Source organism: Egretta garzetta, unplaced genomic scaffold (assembly GCF_000687185.1).
Source record: "Egretta garzetta isolate BGI_Z169 unplaced genomic scaffold, ASM68718v1 scaffold112, whole genome shotgun sequence".
Classification (NCBI taxonomy): Eukaryota; Metazoa; Chordata; class Aves; order Pelecaniformes; family Ardeidae; genus Egretta; species Egretta garzetta.
Window position 1 is genome coordinate 368,397 of NW_009258884.1, and position 19,247 is coordinate 387,643.

At 39.3% G+C, this 19,247-nt stretch overlaps 1 protein-coding gene across 2 annotated transcripts; it reads right to left on the reverse strand.

The window, feature by feature from the left end:
• Window positions 1-310: 310 nt before the first annotated feature.
• On the reverse strand, window positions 311-15,268 carry GGNBP2 (gametogenetin binding protein 2). 2 transcript variants are annotated; one of them, XM_009633920.2, is made up of 12 exons: window positions 15,175-15,268; window positions 12,875-13,128; window positions 11,856-11,954; window positions 8,589-8,702; window positions 6,686-6,889; window positions 5,493-5,667; window positions 3,775-3,969; window positions 2,843-2,993; window positions 2,543-2,668; window positions 2,310-2,461; window positions 1,657-1,905; window positions 311-924 (listed from the first exon to the last, which is right to left on the reverse strand). In XM_009633920.2, exons 1-12 carry the CDS (start codon window positions 15,253-15,255, stop codon window positions 721-723), a joined length of 2,004 nt encoding a protein of 667 aa, XP_009632215.1. In that variant the 5' UTR covers window positions 15,256-15,268; the 3' UTR covers window positions 311-720. The 2 variants fall into 2 exon arrangements, with proteins under 2 accessions (XP_009632215.1, XP_035745465.1); XM_035889572.1 differs by having other exon boundaries at window positions 6,680-6,889.
• Window positions 15,269-19,247: the final 3,979 nt, after the last annotated feature.

Genomic DNA, 19,247 nt, shown 5'->3' on the forward strand with positions numbered 1-19,247 from the left:
CCACGCAACGCCAGCGGGAGGGCCACCACGCAACGCCAGCGGGAGGGCCACCACGCAACGCCAGCGGGAGGGCCACCACGCAACGCCAGCGGTTTGGTTTTCGTGAGCCCCACCAAAGGGTCCGTACTTCTCCCAGGGGAGGTGACTCACCCAACGCCTGCCTCCACGGAGCTCCGCAGACCGAAGCGGCAACCGTCCGTCCCACCAGCAAGGACTCAGACTGCCGGGAAGGAGCGTTTAAAGTAGAAACGTGTACACCGACTTTTACTATGCATATTAATAAATATTCTTTATTTAAATTTTGCACATTGCGCTTTTAACATATTACATCCAAAACATTTTGCAAATGGATGTCTACTTTGTAAAATCTTATATTCAGCTCATTGTCATTCTGTACAGAATTATAGGTACAACATTACTTTGCCACTAGTTTGCTTTTTGTAAGTCTCACAGTAAGAGAAACATTTAATGAAAAGAGATGGCTTAAATTATAAGAGAGGCTTGCACAGCTACTCAACTAAAGATACAAGCCTGAAGAAAGAACAAAATTAATGAAATCACCTCCACCAGCCTCCCCAAAAAACCAAGAAAAAAAAAAAAAAAAAATCACATTAATTTAAGATAAAATTTTGCCAGAAGTCACTAAATTAAGTTTTTGAAAGAGAAGGCGCAGTAGTCATCTTGAGAATTTCAGTGAAAGACAGAGCTATTTTATTGTATTTAGTTCGCTCCAGCTGTTGTCAACCAACCGTTACAAATGGGCCTCTTGTGATCATTTAAGCGGCAGTATTTATTAAATTTCTCCTTCAGATGCTGTCGGTATTGTTCTCTATTGCTGTAAAAAGACTTGTTGTTTGCCATAAAGGACTGTATTTCATCTTGTGAGATAAAGATTTCCTCATCAGAAGTGCATTCAGACTCATCCTACAAATGAAAACAGGCATTTAAGAACTCGAGCATTGCCCTTCCTGTGCAGTGCACCCGCCCGGCAATCGTACACCCGTCCCTACAGTTGCTCTGAAGAAAGATGGGAGCCTTCACGTCACGACACCACAAGCCTTAGCTGGCTAATCCAGTCACCCAATGCACACGCACAACGCTCCGCGGCTTTTTGGGCAAGAGGCAGCCTATACAGTCATGAATCTACCAGAATAAGCTTTCAGAGTCTTCGCACCTTTCCACTGAAGGTGGACGGCTTTTATCAGAGTTTAAAAAAAAAAAAAAAAAAAAAAGAGCAAAGAAAAAACAAAGAAAAGAAAAAAAAAAAGGGCGTAGAGGAGAGAAGGGAAGGAAAGGGAGAGAAGGAAGCTGTCCAAGGAGCCTACAGTGGGAAATAATATCTGAGGCATGAAGGCAGCAATAATGCACGCTTCATTTTATGGAATAATACAATCCGTGATAATGAATACTTATAATACAAGTTCTGTCACTTGCATTCCAGTGATAGGCAGTTTCTCCTCCTCTGCAAAGCATCTGAATTACGTCCCTTACAGAGAACACGCAAAAGCAAACAAACTAAACACTGGGAGAGCAAGCTATGAACCTCAGGGTCAGTTACAGTTCCTCAGTGGGACTCGAGTTCTAAACCCCATCCTCAATCCCGAGGATTTAAAGCAGTAAGCTACAGCCTAAAATTCAAAGTAAGTGGTTACTTACAAGGAGTTCCACTAAGCTCTTGGCACCTTTTCCAGTATCAGGAACAAGTGACATTTCTGTAGGTTCTGCAAACTGTGACACATTTTTCATATGCTCAAACCAAGGCAACTGCTGCCCACTTTTTTCTGAGCTACAGCAGCTTTCAGCATGTGTGTCTTTGGTCTTGTCGCGATGAAACTCTGTGTGCATGATATTTCCTGAGGTCTCTCTGTTACCTGGATCTGCCATACAGCTTCCAAGTTTCTGAATCTAAAATTGAAAATAGCCTGTAATGAACCACTAGCAGTGTTAAACCTGAAACGTTCAAGTTTTAGATGGGAGCAGAGGGAAAGAGGAAAGGAAGAAGTTCAAGAAGAGTGCCAGAATATATATTTTTTTAAATTCGTGTGCCTGGGGAGGAAGGGGGAACGGCATGTTAATTCACTAAGAGTGCGCAGAAGTGCACGTGCTTAGAACACAGGAGAGAAGAGGCTCCTTCCACCACAACCTGTTCCAGGAAGGACCTGGATTTCAAAACTCGGATGGAGCGGTGACAGAAGATCCTGACTACCCCATTTAACAGCATTAGCCACAACTGAAATCTGAAATACTTTTGTAACTACTTTAAAATGTATGCATTTAAATAAGCGTTCTGCAATAGCCATGTTCCTTACATGTTCATTCTCACACTTCAAAGTTTTACTTTTCTTTTTCTTCTTTTTGTTTTTGCCTTTTGTGTTACTCTCTTCCGAATTAGCCCAACACTCCACACAGCTATCTCCATCCTCCTCTTTGTCGTCGCAGCGATGGACACATGAATCATCTCCTGCAAAAGACAGGGAATTTTCTTCTCAGATACTTAAGTTTTGGGGATATTACACCAATACTACATTCTTAGCCAACCTACCGTTCTCATCATGGTTGCAAATGCCTTCAGTGCAGGCCACATCCGATCCCTCTCGAGATCCTGTTTCGCTGCCCTCCATGCTAGATGAGTAGCCGCAATCACTACCGTTACAGTGCGGAGATAAACCTGAGACAAAGTGAAAAAGTCATGGTAATCCATAGTAGCTGTTGCATATTCTTTACTTATGCCTCTAACAAGAAAGAATTCTTAAAAAAAAAAAAAAGTTATTTTTAAAAATAGCTGAGCACTGTTTACCCCGTAAATGGTTTTAAAAATGAAAAATAATGACATTTAACATACCTTTCTTGATTTTAGGTGAACCTAATAGGGTACCACTACTAGGACAGGTGCAAGAAGTGCTTTCATTAGTAACAATTACTTCTACACAATTGTTAGCTTCTTCGGTGCTACCACAGGCTTTGCAACTGCTTTCCGTGAAGTTCGAATTTTCCTTAAAACAAAACCAAAAAAAATACTTGCGAGTACTGAAAGTAGCTCAGCCAGCATCTTTATAAAGGATACTCTACTAGAAAAACATCTGAGAGTGACTGATAACGGCCACAGCGTTGCTTAGAATTCTTCAGAAGTACAAGACAATGAAAAAAAAAAAAAACCAAACCCCAACCAACTACTTTCCCCGTAATAATGACTGACAGCCCATTAAGTTCAGTCAAGAGATCCAAAATAAGTCGTACTTACTCAGTCAATTAAAGCTTCCCCCTCTCCAAAAATTCAATGGTAAACATCTGCAACTAACATTTGAATTTCCATATTCTCAGTGATCTTTAAGAAATGATAGCTGGAAAATATTCTAGCATAACCTGACCCGCTAGATTTTGGATTTAAAAAAACCAACCAAACAGAAAAACCCACCTCGCCAAACCCCCAAAAAAGTAAGGAGTTCCAGGCAGGTACTTTACAAAAAGACTGTACTAACCTGAAAAGGCATTAAATTCCACTGGCAATCAAACATCAGTTCCCAAAACTGAAATCATAGAATCACAGAATGGTTTGGGTTGGAAGGGACCCCTAGAGGTCATCTAGTCCAACCCCCCTGCAGGAGCAGGGACACCGCTAACCAGATCAGGTTGCTCACAGCCCCGTCAATATAGTAAAATACAGTAAAAACCTCTCAAGAATTCCAACGTGGAACAGTGACCTGATGAATGGAGCACCAAATTAGAAACCTCGTTATTTAACTCCAGCAAAAAGCCACAGCTACCAACGCTTACCTTTGCTTGGTTTACTTCCTTCTCTTCTGTTGCCTGCAAAGGAGTAGGGATCTCACACACACACTTATTTTTCCGTCTGTTCTTTCGTTTTTGGCGCTTCTTCTCTTGTTTAAGCTCTCGCACTCTTTCTTCTTCTGAAAATTCTTCACAGAGCTGTTCCAATCGACTAATACCCTGCACTTTTTCCACAGCCATCTGTTTGTAAGAGGTTAGATCTATTTATAGATGTTAACACAATTCAAGCTTTTACATTTATAAAAAAGGAGGAGGAAAATAGCTGGTAAGCAATTTTTATGATCAAGTGACAGCAACACAACTATTGACTACAGAAGAAAAATGCCTATCCCAGTTTAGTCACCAAATTCAGATTGCTGGAGAAGACACATGGATGGGGGCCTTTAACTTATGGCCCAGATTTGCAATTTTCAGTGACAAGTTGTGGACTTGAACGCATTTTTGTATCTGTTTACATGGTAGATACTCTGATTATTTAACACAGTAGCACAAAACCTCCCACATCAGAACTACTGCTACGGAATTCCTGCAGCTCTCTGTCTAGGGTAACCAGTGAAAAACCTAACTGATTTTCCAGGCAGTCCAGTTTTGAAGTGTATCTCAAAATATAGCAAGTACCTAAATACATTCCTTAATATTAAATTTGGAACAGATATCATAATGGCACGTCTATATATGAAGTTACAAGAATATAGTTAAACTAGTAAACTGTTCTGGATCAATGCTTCCACAGAGGTAAAAATAAATTCACGTTTTTTTCCTAGGTCACTCAGGGAACTCCTTAAGCCAACACGAGATATTATTGTTCCCACTCACCTTAAAGGATCCCAGAGAGAGACACAGCAGTTCCGCATTTTAAATTCATAGCCAACCTTGCATAGCAGTGTAATTACCCGAGTTCTACAATGTCGGTGAGTTTTCAACACCACACTTTATTACCTTAAAAAACCCCACCAAGACAGAACCTGACAAAAATGCCACAGTGTTCCCAGTCCAATGCCACTTCCATAGCATTATAGGTCTTTAAAAAAATTACTTGTAAAAAAACCTCTAAGAACTAGATTAGGGTACCACTATGAACTTTCCCAGATTGATTTTGTTCCTCCTTCTCTGATGTTTTAGAAGTTTTTAGAGAGAACAGTCATTATGAATGGAAGATAAACGTAACAAAAAAGATCTCTCTCATATCGAAGGGAACTTACACTACTGGCATACATTAAAGGAACTGCATGGAGTTCTGTCTCAAGTTCAAGATCCCACAGGACTACAGAGTGCACTTGGAACATGCTGAATGCAAGAGTTAGCAGTTGTGTTTGTAATTCAAAAGCACATCCTCCATTTCTACTCATAAGCCAAATAAAACCTGTTGTAGCCAGAGCTACTTTCAATGCTATCAGGTAGAAGAACCTTCACTGTGAATTAAAAACACAGCAGATCCAGCGTACTGTAACATGCAGCTTGGAAAGTAAAAGCAAGCCTCAATCTTTTATGTTCCAGTAGACTTCACACTGGAATGCAACTCAGTTGTGCTATGCATTGACATTACACAACTGTTGCCAGCAGTGAACAAGGGACTGAACGCAACACCCTTGAAGCTCCTTCCAGCCCAATGTTAGTAGAAAGCAGAAAAAAATAATTTTAGTGACAATGCAGACAGTTACTACAGCAATCCAAACACAAGTTAGATAAAATTTGATTTTTACCTCAAAGCTTTTGCGTAAAGCATCAACACCTAGGTAAAAAAGCATCTGCCACGTTTGTTCCTCAGCCCGCAACTTTTGCCAGATTCGGTGTAATCTTTCATAAAGATGAATACCCAGGCAGGTCAAAACTTCTTCTTGGGCTATGTCTATTGTCTTAGCATGCCTTTCTCTTCGTCTAAAGGAAGAGTTGAACCAAAGTATAGTATGGTTAAAGTAGCTGGAAGTCTACCAAGAGATCAAAGCAGTTCAATGACGTATTTTCTTTATGTACAACTGAAGATAGGTTTGCATGAACAGCTTTTTAAATCGAGTTCTGCTGTGCTGCATGCGGATGCAAAATAGAAAGGACCAGGTCAAAACCACCACTAACATTCCTGACATGTTAATCTGTGCGTGGCACTGTTAAGCTGCACTATGCCTTCCCACGCGTGGCTTCTGAAGGCGTTACCCCATCAGTCTCTGCTTGCTCCTGCCAGGGGGGAACAGCAGAGTTTTAATGCCAGAGACGCAGCCATTCTTTTGTTTCCTAGAATTTATATTTAGTTTAAAGTGAATATTTCAGCTTCCTAGACATTTATGTGTCTGTTAACTGAAGCTGAATAAACATACATAGAAGTTTACACATTACTTACCGTACAAAGTAAAAACATTTCAGCATTAATCTCTGTCATGTATTAAAGAAAAATCATTATAAAGGATTTACCCTCCTAATCAAACAGTTACGATAGAGCTCTAAAGATCCTGAGCTCAGAATTGTATTTTCCATTGGAAGATTTTAAGATGCTAAAACAGGTTCAGAAATTCCTATAACATACAAATGGTGACAAAATTAAATTGAACACTTGGCATTTGGTAGAACTTGGTAAAACCAAGGTTCTCTTTCTATTTCGCATATTTTGAACACCTCAATGGAAAAGCAGGCAGCCCTAGTGAGTGAACAAATGAACTAGAAGACATTTGGAGCTTCCTTCAGTCTTGCCTTCAGAGTTAAATGCACTTTAAAGTCAAAAGCACATCGGAAATCTTCGCTACTTTGAAGCACTATCTTGAAAGTCTACTTCAGTATGAATATTTACCGTCAGAAGTTTATTATGCAGCAAGGAGGCAAAAATCACTTTCGCAAAATACATTCAATAATAAAATAAAGAAGCAAAGCGCTAGATAGCCCACTCTAGCAAATTACATACTCATACCCTCCTGCGAACTCTGGTTCAGCTCGACCCAATAGGTGTGCGATGAAATCTGTTTCGCAGCACACGTGTATGTGACGTTCGTGGGGACAGCAACGCAAGCCCTCGTAAAGTGCAGCGCAGTAGCCCTTTTCTTTGCTGCAGTCTAGCTCACCAATAAGAATATTGTATGCCCGAAGTACTTTATTTTTGCAGTCAGTGCAAAACCTGTGTTGAAACAGAACATAGCAGAACTGAATTCTTATTCAAGCAGAATTTTAGACCTGCTTAGTCTAAGTTATAACATACTGAGCTATTTAATAGTGTATGCTATATTTAAACTAGGTCACATAAGGTTTATGTTACTTCAAAAGGTAAAATAGTTAAGACTTTGGCTGTAAGCCACCTAAGTTTACTGTACGTATTATACTCCCTATCACAGATTACAAGTCTGGATATCAACTTTCATGCTCCAAGGCATAAATCAGGCTAATTGTTAATATGGAGAAATTCCTAGATGGATATGCAATTCCATATTTGTTCAAAGATCAGAAATCTCACAGTGAACAAACTGAAACATTAGTACAAGCCAGGACAAAATTCCTCTCAAGTAACACACTCCAAGTTACTTCATAGCAATTCTTTAAAGTATACTCAAGTGAGTGATAAGCAATAAGGGGGAAAAAAAAAAAAAAAGTTTCCTCTGTTGCCTGCTGCACGAGCGATGTTTCCACTACAAGCACCTTTAAACATATTTTGAATGATTAGATTACTGCACAGATAGCCAAACAAGATTTATTTATAACACAATGTATTCGATAGCTCAGATAACTAATATGAGAAGAGTATAGTTATGAAGTCTGTTATAATTAAAATACAACCGAATTAAGCTCATTCTATTTTATAAGAGGAAGTAATCTTCAAGAAGCTACAAAACCTCTTGCTGTATTATTCTAAAAATGCAAGTCAGACAAGCTGCTCACATTTCAGCTTTCAGCTTGAAAAGCTGGCTCTTCATGCCATCTCTGGATGGTGTTTTTCCCTTTCCTAGTTTGTCCAGTCACTTGACAACACTAAGTCAAACATATTTTGATGTTTGATAGAACTATGATAACTGGCTAGTTTCTGTGGTGAAAGGAAAGAAAACAGCAATATTATTGCAGGTTAGCATCAGGAACGCTGCCAACACCATGTTTAATGTCACAGGAGATTAAAGTTATTTTGTTTCCAAAGTGTTATTTCCACACCACCACCACCCCCGCACCCATCTGTGCCCCCACAGTTTATATCAAAACCTTGAGACTACTGGAAATTAAAACTTTTTAATCAGCATGGTAGCTACCGTACACATGCAACAATAATTTAGTGGCCTATTTTTTCCCTGCAAGACAGACCTAATAGCGCTAGCACTAAGTCATAACAACTGTTTTAAAACAGCGATTTACAAGCAACATCAAGCCTAAAATCTGCTTCTGTTAGTTTAGTTCACATTGTTTTGAAATTGCACATACTCCCCAAAAGCCTAAAAGAAGGCACAGTCCCAAACAGAGTAGGCTACTTGTGAAAGAGTGAAAGAATACACACAGTTTTAATGCATTAAATTGTAAATCAATTTAATCCTAACAAAAAAAAATTAAGACAAGCAGCCATGACTTCATCTGAGGTCTCCACATTTCCCCTACCATAACCCGGAACAACAGGTAAAACACAAAGAATATTTCACCATCTCACTCTCAACAGTTACAATGCAATCTGGGCAGGGTTCTCCATCACCACGAAGCTTAGATCTTATGTTTTTGAAAGGTTATCAGAAGAATCCTCTACACTTCTAAACATCGTGTGAACTCTACATCTGCTTTGAATCACAAAGAAAAATAGCAGCTTGTATTCCTCAAAATGCAGGTGTGCCTTTGTTCTTTTAACATACCTGTGTTTTCGTAGATAGGTTTCTAATGTTTCTAAAAGACAACTAGAGTCAATTAAAACTACTTCATCCCTGCATTCCTGGGACATGAGCTCCCACACATCCATCCAACAACCCCTGCAAAAAAAATCAGAAGAAACAAAAGACTGTACATTATCCCATTAGGGGTTTAGAAAAGAAGCAAAATAAAGCATCATTAGTTTACCTGACTGCTCCCTGGAAAGGTCCACAGTGGAAAGTGACACTACACTTGCTCTCCTCCTTCCTGCTGTCTTCACTATTTTTCTTATCTGCACTGATTTTCTCTGTACTGAGTGTGCTACTGCTCCCTTCGCTGTCACACAGTATCAAAAAACATCTTTTTAAACCTATACCATATACATTATGAACTAGTTATTTTTCCTAAATAAATGCTATGAAAATGCTACCGTGTTCCTTAACTTACTTCGAATCCTTTACAGGCTAAGCCTTAACTTTCAGCAAAGTTAGGGTCAGATGTGAGATACAAGTTTTGCTGTCTGTGTTTATAAACCCCAGATTCATAATGACTTTTTAAAGTTACAGCTGAAAGCCAGTAGTAATTTTTCAGAATATTACCTTAAGTGTAAGCATACATGAGTTTTAATACTTCTGGCAGACTAAACTTCATGTGATGACTTACTAAAAAAACAAAACAAGCAAAACAAAAAACTCAACAAATTTTCACATATCTACCACCGTAAGAAACCACAGAACACCCTACATTAAATTTCCAAAATTTGTTACCAAAAACCCCCCAAACTTTACAACACACATTGGGATATGCTAAAAGTACCCTTAGAGAGCAAAGAACAAACAAAATAAATAGCAAGTTGTGTTTACTTACAGGCTTGTTTACACTTGACATTTTATCAGAACGGTCGTTTCTGTTTAAGCTCATGTATGGATACAACGGAGCAGGAAAAGAGGGGAAGAAGCACTCCTATTTAATAATTAGCTCCTCAAGAGTATTTGTGTGTGCTGTTGTGGAGTTTGCCAGATCATATGGCTTGCATTTATGAGAGGTGAAACTGCTCCTTAGCCCCGAATGGAACCGAGTAGCCATAAACCAGGCACATTGAAAAAGAGGACATCAAGTAACTCTCAAGTGGTATTAGGCTAGTTACATAACTTGCATAATTAAACACACAATTACAATTCAAAGCCTTTTTTTGTGTGCATAAAATGCCTAACAGATGCAACTCATCTGCAGAAGTTTCTTGTAACCAAGTCAAGCAGAAGCTCTAAGTTGATAAATAAAATTTGTTCTGTAAGAATTCTGTTTGAAACCTCTATGTCTAGGCCGTTAGCATATTTGCTTCCACTCAAGGCAGCAGATTTATTTGGAGAAATATCAGTACTGATACACCCTGGCCACTTCTGAGGCCTAACAAACGGGTACTGACTAAGCAAGCAGAGTGCAAGCCGCATTTCTTTAGCAAACTACACTGATTGTCCACAAGCCATGTCATCAGATAAAGCTGAAAGCTTTACTTGCAGTCTATTAAAATACTGCTCTTCTACATATTCCCTATTAACCTGCCAGCATTCAAAATACTAAGGAATGAATTGAGGAAATAAAGGCAGTATTTTCCTCTCTCTTCATTCAGTTTCAGAATTGTTCTGCCTTGCCAAATGTTAAGTGCAGGTTCCATGATATGTGTCCTTACACAAAAAAGATTACTAAAAACAAAGCAAAAAAAGTAACACTTTCATAAAGCTTTGAATTTGATTTAAAAAATAAAATACCCCTATGATCTTTTGCTTGTGTAACATAAGCTTTAAACTAATTATATGAAAGGCCTGTAACCAAAATATAATAGGAGATAATGATTAGCTACCACTATCCTCAAGCAGCCCAAGTAAAAATCAAGTGTCAAATTCCACAGGCCTAGCATCTCAGGGGATTTATCTAAACCCAAAGAGACTCAAGTCTGCATAGAAAAATACATGTCCTGTAACTGGAAACCATGATCAAGCTTTCACAGGTTGTATGCTTAACCAGAAGCAGAACACAACTGACTAGAAAAGGTCCTGGGTGCTCCAGCTAAGTGTAGTAGTCTAATTTATTGGTCATCATATAAAAAAAAAACCAAAAAAAAAAAAAACCAAACCACCCCACAAACAAGAAAACGGCCCAAAATCCACAAGAGATTTACAGGGAGTGTTTTTTGGTTAACCAGCTGGAATAAGCCGTTTCAACTTCAAGACACAGAGGCATATATGCATCTTTTTCACTGGTGTATTCAAAACATGCTGTCACGTTCTGAGAAAATACATTTTACAGAGTTTTAGTTTTAACCCTGCGGGCTAACCACAATAAAGCCCTTTATTAACAGTTGTGCAAGGCATTTTTAATAATCCCAGGCAAAGTGATGTGGATTTGCTTAGCATGTACCCTTTCGCCTCAATGTGAGAAAAATGGCTGATCAACCATTTTGGTGTAGAGTACAAAAACCAGTTTGTTTTTCTAAAGCACTGTTTACACCACAAAGCAGAAGCCATCCATGCCCTGAGCAGACTATATTTCAAGTTATGTCAGACAAGATATGAAGAGCACATCAGAGAGCACTGGTTTGTAATGGCCAAGTTGCATTTTGGCAACTGGTTTTGAAATTTTGAAAACGTGGGTATTTTTATACAAAAAAAACCCAAAAAACCAACCACCAAACAAAACAACCCACCACCAAGTAAAATACCCAAAAGCCAAGAGGCAAAAATGGAACAGCTAGAACTAACAAGCAAGTTTTGGGAAACAGCTGATTTTGTATTGTAGCCTTAAGCTTTATATGAAAGCATCCCCATTTGCCTCAGGGAGCTCTGACAAAGGGCAGAGGGACACCTCGAACATTGAGGAAGGAGTGCGGATCTTACGCTGGGAGGGCAGAAGACCTTAGTGCACTAGTTTTGTCCAATCAATAAAGAGTGAGCAAGGGGAGTGGGGAAAGGATTGAACATCCTACTGAGAAGACTCTTACTGCACGAAAAGAGGGCTAACTACCTTCTCATGAAAACCTATTGAGAAAGGCTCATGCCCTACAACACACGCTGCCCAAAACTCATCGAGTGCCTCTGTTCCTCTCCCCCACAACTATTTGGGTCTACTATAATCCAAATAGCTTGGAGATTACTACTCTGGCAAACAGGTAACAGCAGAAGAATTGATCTCAATGCTTAAAAATAAAGTAGCATCAATAGTTTGGTTCCTTAAAATATTTTAGATTGAATTGTGCAAGTTAAACACAAACTTACCCCAAAGGTTTTGGTTTGTGTGTGTCCAGGGAGTGTAACTGACATCTCTTGTTCTTCTTACTTTTGGGAATTGCATCAATCATATCATTCAGTTTGGACCTATGGAAAAAACGTAACTTAGTATTCTGAAAACATGGTTATCCAGAGAAATCTTAAAGGGATGGATTCAGCTCATGCATCAGAAACAAGTATGCTAATGGACATTAAATCTAAAACTTTCTTCCTGTCCCCCATTTTTACTTCTTATGACATACAATCCTGCAGTACACAAGGAAAACACAGTACAGATTTTCCAGGCAAATCCTAGCAAGCAAGATAAAGACAACTCACATCTAAAAAGCTATTGCATAACTTTGTAAATAACAGACCTCAAAGTTACACTACCTCACCCTCCAAATCTCAATATCCCCAGCTCTGCACTAACCTTTCCTACTTCTCACTGGCCTGCTAACTGGAGCAAGAAGTAGAATGAGCTGAAGCCAACTGGAAGGCAAAGGCACACTGTGGTGAGCAGTCACTGTTTGGTCCGCTGACAGCTGAGAAACAAATGGCACTGAGATGGAGGCTATTTATTGTGCTCGCCAAACCCAGAAGGTTTTGCTTTCTCAGTGTTACCTTTCTACCCAAGAGTAGAAAGTTTGGGGGGTGGGGGCATTAATTTTTTTTATTTTATTTTTTACATGCAAAGTAGTGGGGTGGAGAAACACTCTTCTTCCAGAGAACATGAGAAACCCACAGTGCCTATTTCAGGTTAATGCCTGAACATTTTAATACCGGTATCTTTCAATAACAGCCATGGCACTGCAACTGTTGCTATGAAAGATTAGGTCTTTTGGGTTTGTTTTTCCCCTAGTTTAGGCAATAGCGAGTTTAACATGGCTGTAAAAGACGAGTATATACTATAAGACTCAGACTTGCAACAATTTAGTATCGCCAAGAAAGCCACAAAGTCAAATGCACAGAAGCTAGCTTTCCCTTTCCCCAGATAAAAATAATCCAAGCAGTTCTAAGACACTTACCCATGCACATAAAACAGTGTATAAAGCTTCTTTGCATCCGTCATACAGCTTCGAGTCACAGAAAGAACCCCCTTTGGCCCTACTGTTAGGGGCTCAAGTGCTGGATTTCCAGACTCAACAAGCTGAGAAAATAGACGTTCCACGCTACGACGACAGCCAACACACGGGACCAGCTGAGAAAGTGCACTCAAAACTTCACGCGACGTCACCATCATGGCAATATTTAGATCCTGCTGTTTAAGCATGCTATGTCTCTAAAAGAGAACAAGAAATGAAATAATTAAAAAAAATAAGAAAGAAAACCACATCTTAATTCTTCACCTTCAGCAGCATTTCCTCATCAAAATACACTTGTGGAAGCTGCATGGAGTGTAGAATACTTACTGTACAAACAAACCCACACTTGCTAATATCATAGGAGCAATTCTGCTTCAAGTCTTACCGTCTGCCCTCTGAAAGGAAGCTACTATTTTCCTCCTCCTGTTCCCTCCTCCTACCACTCAAATCAGCAAATGCTCCTTCCAAACAAATGGCACACCTCCCTGTCCTCACCAGGAAGCCCTTTTTTCTCCACCTCAGCACAGATGTTTTAGGAAAGGTTCTCACATACAACACTGCAAGTTTTCATCTTCTACTCACACTCATTTTATCTTTGGCACATAGAAAGGAAATCCCTGGACACTCTCACTGGCATGTATGGAAATCTCATTTACAACAAACTTGTTCTGTTCAGACCAAGACAATTTAGCAATATTTTTCCTAGAAGGTTAAATGCCATTTCACATTACAAGTCTAATACCTGAAATTAAAAAAAAGCACACATTACTATTCAGGGTGAAACATCTCACTTCAGTAGCAAACATTCAATGCGTGCTAATAATAGAACATTAAAGAGAACACCTTCTAGTATTTCTTACGTCAATAAACAGTTTTAGGAGCTTTCCCTGGTTCCTCTGTCAAACACATCCAGGCACACATACACACCAACAGCACATACCCTTCTAACTGCTAAATTACTGGTTTGGACTTCATCATCACTAAACTGCCACTAACACAGCTATACAGAAGAGAGTCCCTTCCTCACACACCAGTCAATACATCTACACTTTGATTATCAGCACTACTGGCACTTTCCAACATAAGCTGTAAAAGCAGAGCCCTGCCAGCGTATTAACTGTCATTTTTCCCTGCTTATACAATGTACAGCTTTGTAAGCATAGCTGTATCTATACGGGGAATATTGTGCCATGATAGTATTTTCTGTCTAATTGTCATATCACACCACTTAAAACACTCCTAATGTAGAAATGACTCATCACAACTTCTGGGGAAAGAAAGAAAAGACCATACAACACAGCGAAACTAATCAATCCCATGGAACATGTAAATACATCAATCGAAAAGAGAAAATATTTTCAGCTCTTTTTATGTAATACATGTTATGAAAAGTAAAGCTATTATCAGACAACGTTTAATGTTTGTGGTCTTAAAGGCAGGCACATTAAATAATCTAACAAGCAATATCACTCTGCAATAATCCTCTTTCCTGTAATTAATAGTACTAGTCACGGCAACAGCAGGAACGAGCTATTTTCACAACACAGCTATGCTTTATATGCAGCACATGTCTGAACTGCTGCTGTCAAACCGCAAGTGAAGAAGTGCAAGCTGCATATCAGCAAATTAGCCTGCTCCTTTGGACATCGAGCGGCACAATTTTTTAGTTGCTACAGGTGTCAGAGTGCTACAGTTATTTGCCAGAATGTTAGCAGATAAATTTCTATTATTAAAGCTTCAGGGGCACCACAAAACCGTCTCTCACTATTCAACTATATATGATCTATAAACTGGAATATTAATTCTATCTTGGTATGGTACTAATCATAAGAACTCAATTTTAAGCAATGCACACTTCTACCTGAATAAGCAGTTCAAAAGTATTTAGGGGGGGAAAAAAACCCCCAAACAAACAAAAACCCAAACAAACTGTATTCAGAATTGTAGTTTCCATTAAGTATAAACTGGCAGTGACCAGAATACACATTGTTTTTACAGGTTTTGAATTCTAACTAGATATGTAGCAATTGCCGCCTGACAAGACAACAGCGTATAAATACTGTGAAATATAGAAAAGAAATGCACCTGGTGTAGTTTGGTACCAATATGTAATTGCACATAGGTGCTGATGTGTCTTTTAAGTCATTCCAGGACTGACAACCTCCTAGGGAAGCAAAAGCAAGACTCTAAAGAAAGCAATAGCTGATATGTGGCCTTCTTAAAAACCAGAAGGATGTATTTACCTGAATGAACTGTTTTAATTGTGCGCCGTTATTCTGATGTCCATCAAGGTTTAGCACATTATCGGGAAATTCCATCACCATCTACACGAGAGGGGGGGATGAAAAAAAAAAAAAAAAAGAGCTTTCAGAAAAAAAGTCAAACATGGACCATTAGTTTATTTTACTCCCTTGGGGGAAATAAGACAGAAATCATGTTAAATGCTCATTCTTTCCACGTAACTACTGGAAGCTCGGGGAAGGATAAAAGTAACAGTTTAAGATAGTGAATGTTTCAGCAAAGTAACTGAATGTTTCACTAATACAATGTTCCAGAGGCAGTTTATAAATGGCAACTCTTAAATAGCTGTTATAGAAAAAGCAAAAGCTGCTAAATGGAACATCAGCATTTATATTACACTATATACATGACTCGAAGCCCTGTTTCAAGTTAAAAAAAGATTGTACTTCCACACACAGAGATCCAAATTGATCCAACAGCCTAACTCAATGTATAGAGCTATGAAGAAACAGTCACAACAGTTTAATGACTGAGTCAGTCCTTCAAAGGCTAATTTAAAACCATATTAACCCAAAAAGGTACTCCAAGGTATACTTTGTTTTGTATGATTGCAGCTGCAACTCTCCAGAGGCTCAAAGCAAAATGTTAAGCCTAGAGAACAATGTGATTACTCATAAATAATTAAAAATATTTCTTTTCCAATTACAGAACAACAAAGAGGGCAATTTCTTGGGAGGGGCGGGGGGTGGAGGGGTAGAAATCAGTAAAATAATTTTCAGTCAAAAATCCAACCTTACAACCCCGGAGAAAACTAGAAAAAAATCAGTAAAGACTGGCTTAGTTGATCTTCTTTGTCCAAACTGAGAAATATAGAATCTATCAACATGAATACTGAAAGCTCACTTTAAAATCTGAAAATAACCACTTTGGTTAGTAACTCTAATACCAATCAACACCAAATAAAATTGTCCGATCCATCCTTTTTCCTCCCTCCACCTTCCCTCCATTGTCTAGTAAAGACAGAATTCCCTGCCGCCTTCGTAATTGCTAACACTACCTCCAGAGAACTCATACATTTACTTTTACAGGCACTCAACACTGCTCCAGAATAAACATCTATTCTCCAAGGCCAGAAAGCAAGGCAATATTTTGATCTCACATGTGCTAGAACTGGAACATTAGCACAGCTGCCTTATCTTTGTGCAGAACAGTGCCACAGTCAGTGCTAATTCTCACCTCTCATGTGTTTCTTTTCCAGTTTCCCTTGCTCCTGACCCCACTACACAGCAGCACAACTTCTTTCTGCAGAATTACGGGTTTCCTACATTGCTAATTTGATGTTTCTGTGGGGAATGAGCTACATGGAGAAGTAAAAGCTCTACCTGCTAATAACAGAGAGAAGAGATAAATCTGCGTATTTTTTATCCCCTTACCTTCATCTCCCACCATCAGACAACACCCTTAGGTGTTTTGTACAACAGAGTGAATTATCAAAGACTAAATTAATTCATGTGTCTGATGAGATTTTATTAAGTGGTTAAACATCAACCACCATCACACCCTGAACTGGAAGAAAAAATTCCCATAATACCACATCAAATGGAATGCCTTCTAGAAATCATAAAAGCTGCTTAAGAAATGAAAAGGGTTAAATATTTAAACTTCCTTTAATTTCTAGTTGAGCCATAAGAAACAGAAAAGTGTGATAGTGAACAATTCATTTAGAGGAGCAGCATCACATTGCACCTGAACAGCTTTTTGTGCTACTACAAAGCAACATTGCAAGCTTAAGAGCATTACAGGCCCTTCATTCACTAATTTGCAATCACCAATTCACTCTTTCTAGATTTAAGGCACAGATTAAGTCTTCCAGCTGACTAACAGAAATTAAGTAGTCCCATTATTTTCAAAATTTGAGTTTTAAAAGAGGTCAACAGAAGCCAGTTACTATAAATAAACACCACTATTTTTTAAAGATAATGCTGCAGATGTAAAATTGTGTTTCAAAGACAAGTGTGTGTCTTGCGATGGCTCTCATTAAGGATTTGAAACATAAATTACAGAAGACTGAGACAAGGAAGCTAAGAGTTCATTCACTTGCTTCTGCAGATTTATTTAATAAAAGCCTCCAGAAACCATCTAGAAATCTGAGTACTTGGTAACAACAGTAACAGAATGGGAAAAAAAAATGGACTGGAGATAAGATTTCTTCATGGTGAGGATGACTTGCACTTGCATAAATGCCTTTCATCCAGATGGATATAAAATTGATTTACAGCTATAGGAACCTCTTCAATCATGAGTATGGCTTGCCTCTGGTGTAAAAAGTAGAAGACAACATAGTGCAATTGCATAAAGTTTTGAGCTGGCGTTAAATCCTGGAACTAAATCACTAATAGAATTCCAGGTCAGTTGAAGTCTACCTGACGCCTGGTATTTTTCACTCTCTCTCTCTCAACCTATTGAACACAACAAAGGTAAGGAGAGCATGGTAAGTCTTCTACTTGACACAATCTAATGAGTAATTTTTACTAGGGAGTCCAGGTGGGGGTAAGAGAGAGAAAAAAAGATCTTAAAACTACATGGGGAACGGAGGGGCAATATAACTTTCGAGGTGTAGCCAAGACATCAAAAAACCCCAAACTTACACTATTCCTACACAGTGCTGGGTCTTCCAGGTAATTAACCGCTCGAGGAGAGGTAGATATTACTTTGGACAACTTAGGGGGAAACTTTGCCTAATGTATAAGCACAGTTAGCCAGAGATGACAGGCTATGGAAAGCTAAAAAATAGCCATGATATTTGATAAATTAATAATATACCATCATTTAAAACAATTGGAACAAAAATATAGCGAAGACCCTTTCTTCGAATGTATCAAAACCGGATGGGATTGAATAGATAATCTTTTAACAGTGGGATGGAGGATTAAGAGACTGCCTGAAGATACTCAGTTGTTTTGTTCTGGAAGATGGAAGAAATTACATTACGAAGTTGATCAAGTTAGCTGATGCAAGTCAGGCACTCGCACTCTCCCATGCTAAACCATGAGATTAGGAATCTAAAGCATATAACATTTCACACCACTTAAAGTAAAAGCAGCTACTGCCGCACCACTGACAGCAACAGAAATCAAACACTAATAATAAAGATACCCAATTACACTAAGTTCAGTCTCATTAAGAATTAAAACAAACGACAACTGGCTAGTTAAGAGAATTTTTTTCCATTTGCTCTGTGTTCACCTACGATGCAATTTCTGAGCCTTCCTCTAAGGAAACTGCATCTAAGGAAGAGACTAGAGAGCCTCCAAGCTGCATTTAGTTCATTTTTCCACTGAATCTTCTGGAAACGGCAAAACCCCTGTGTTTTTCAATTCAGAAAAACACATTGAAACGGCAGCGCTCTCAGATTTGTTACCATAGATGTAGCAGCACATTATTACAGACTCAATAACCCTTTCTCGAAGCCAAAGCTTTCGAAAACGCCTGTAGCCTTTTCTTGCCTATTTAAGAGCGTAGCAATTACCTAGATGTAAACCTGGGTTTTAACGTTAATATGGCTCCCTTCCTTAGTAACTGAAAAATGGCTTTGCTCCACATTTGGGCTTGGGCACCGAGACACGCTTGTCACTTGAACACAAGTTACGTGCAGGCCCCAAGACAGCAATAACTTTCTTATTAGGCGGTTTGCATGTTTTTGGAGCTGGGAATCAGATAAAAAAGTTGCCACATGAAGCGCTGCTGACCCGAAGTGTTGCAAAGTCCCAAAGATTAGCGCTGCAGGAGCAAAGGAGGAGCCTAGGAGGCCTGGCTAGGGAAAAGGCCTCGCCTGGGAATTGCAACACGCCGCCCGCACACGTTGCAGGCGGCTGGGAATCAGATAAAAAAGTTGCCACATGAAGCGCTGCTGACCCGAAGTGTTGCAAAGTCCCAAAGATTAGCGCTGCAGGAGCAAAGGAGGAGCCTAGGAGGCCTGGCTAGGGAAAAGGCCTCGCCTGGGAATTGCAACACGCCGCCCGCACACGTTGCAGGCGGGGGGGGGGGGGCGGGGGCCGGGGGGCCGGGGGGGCCC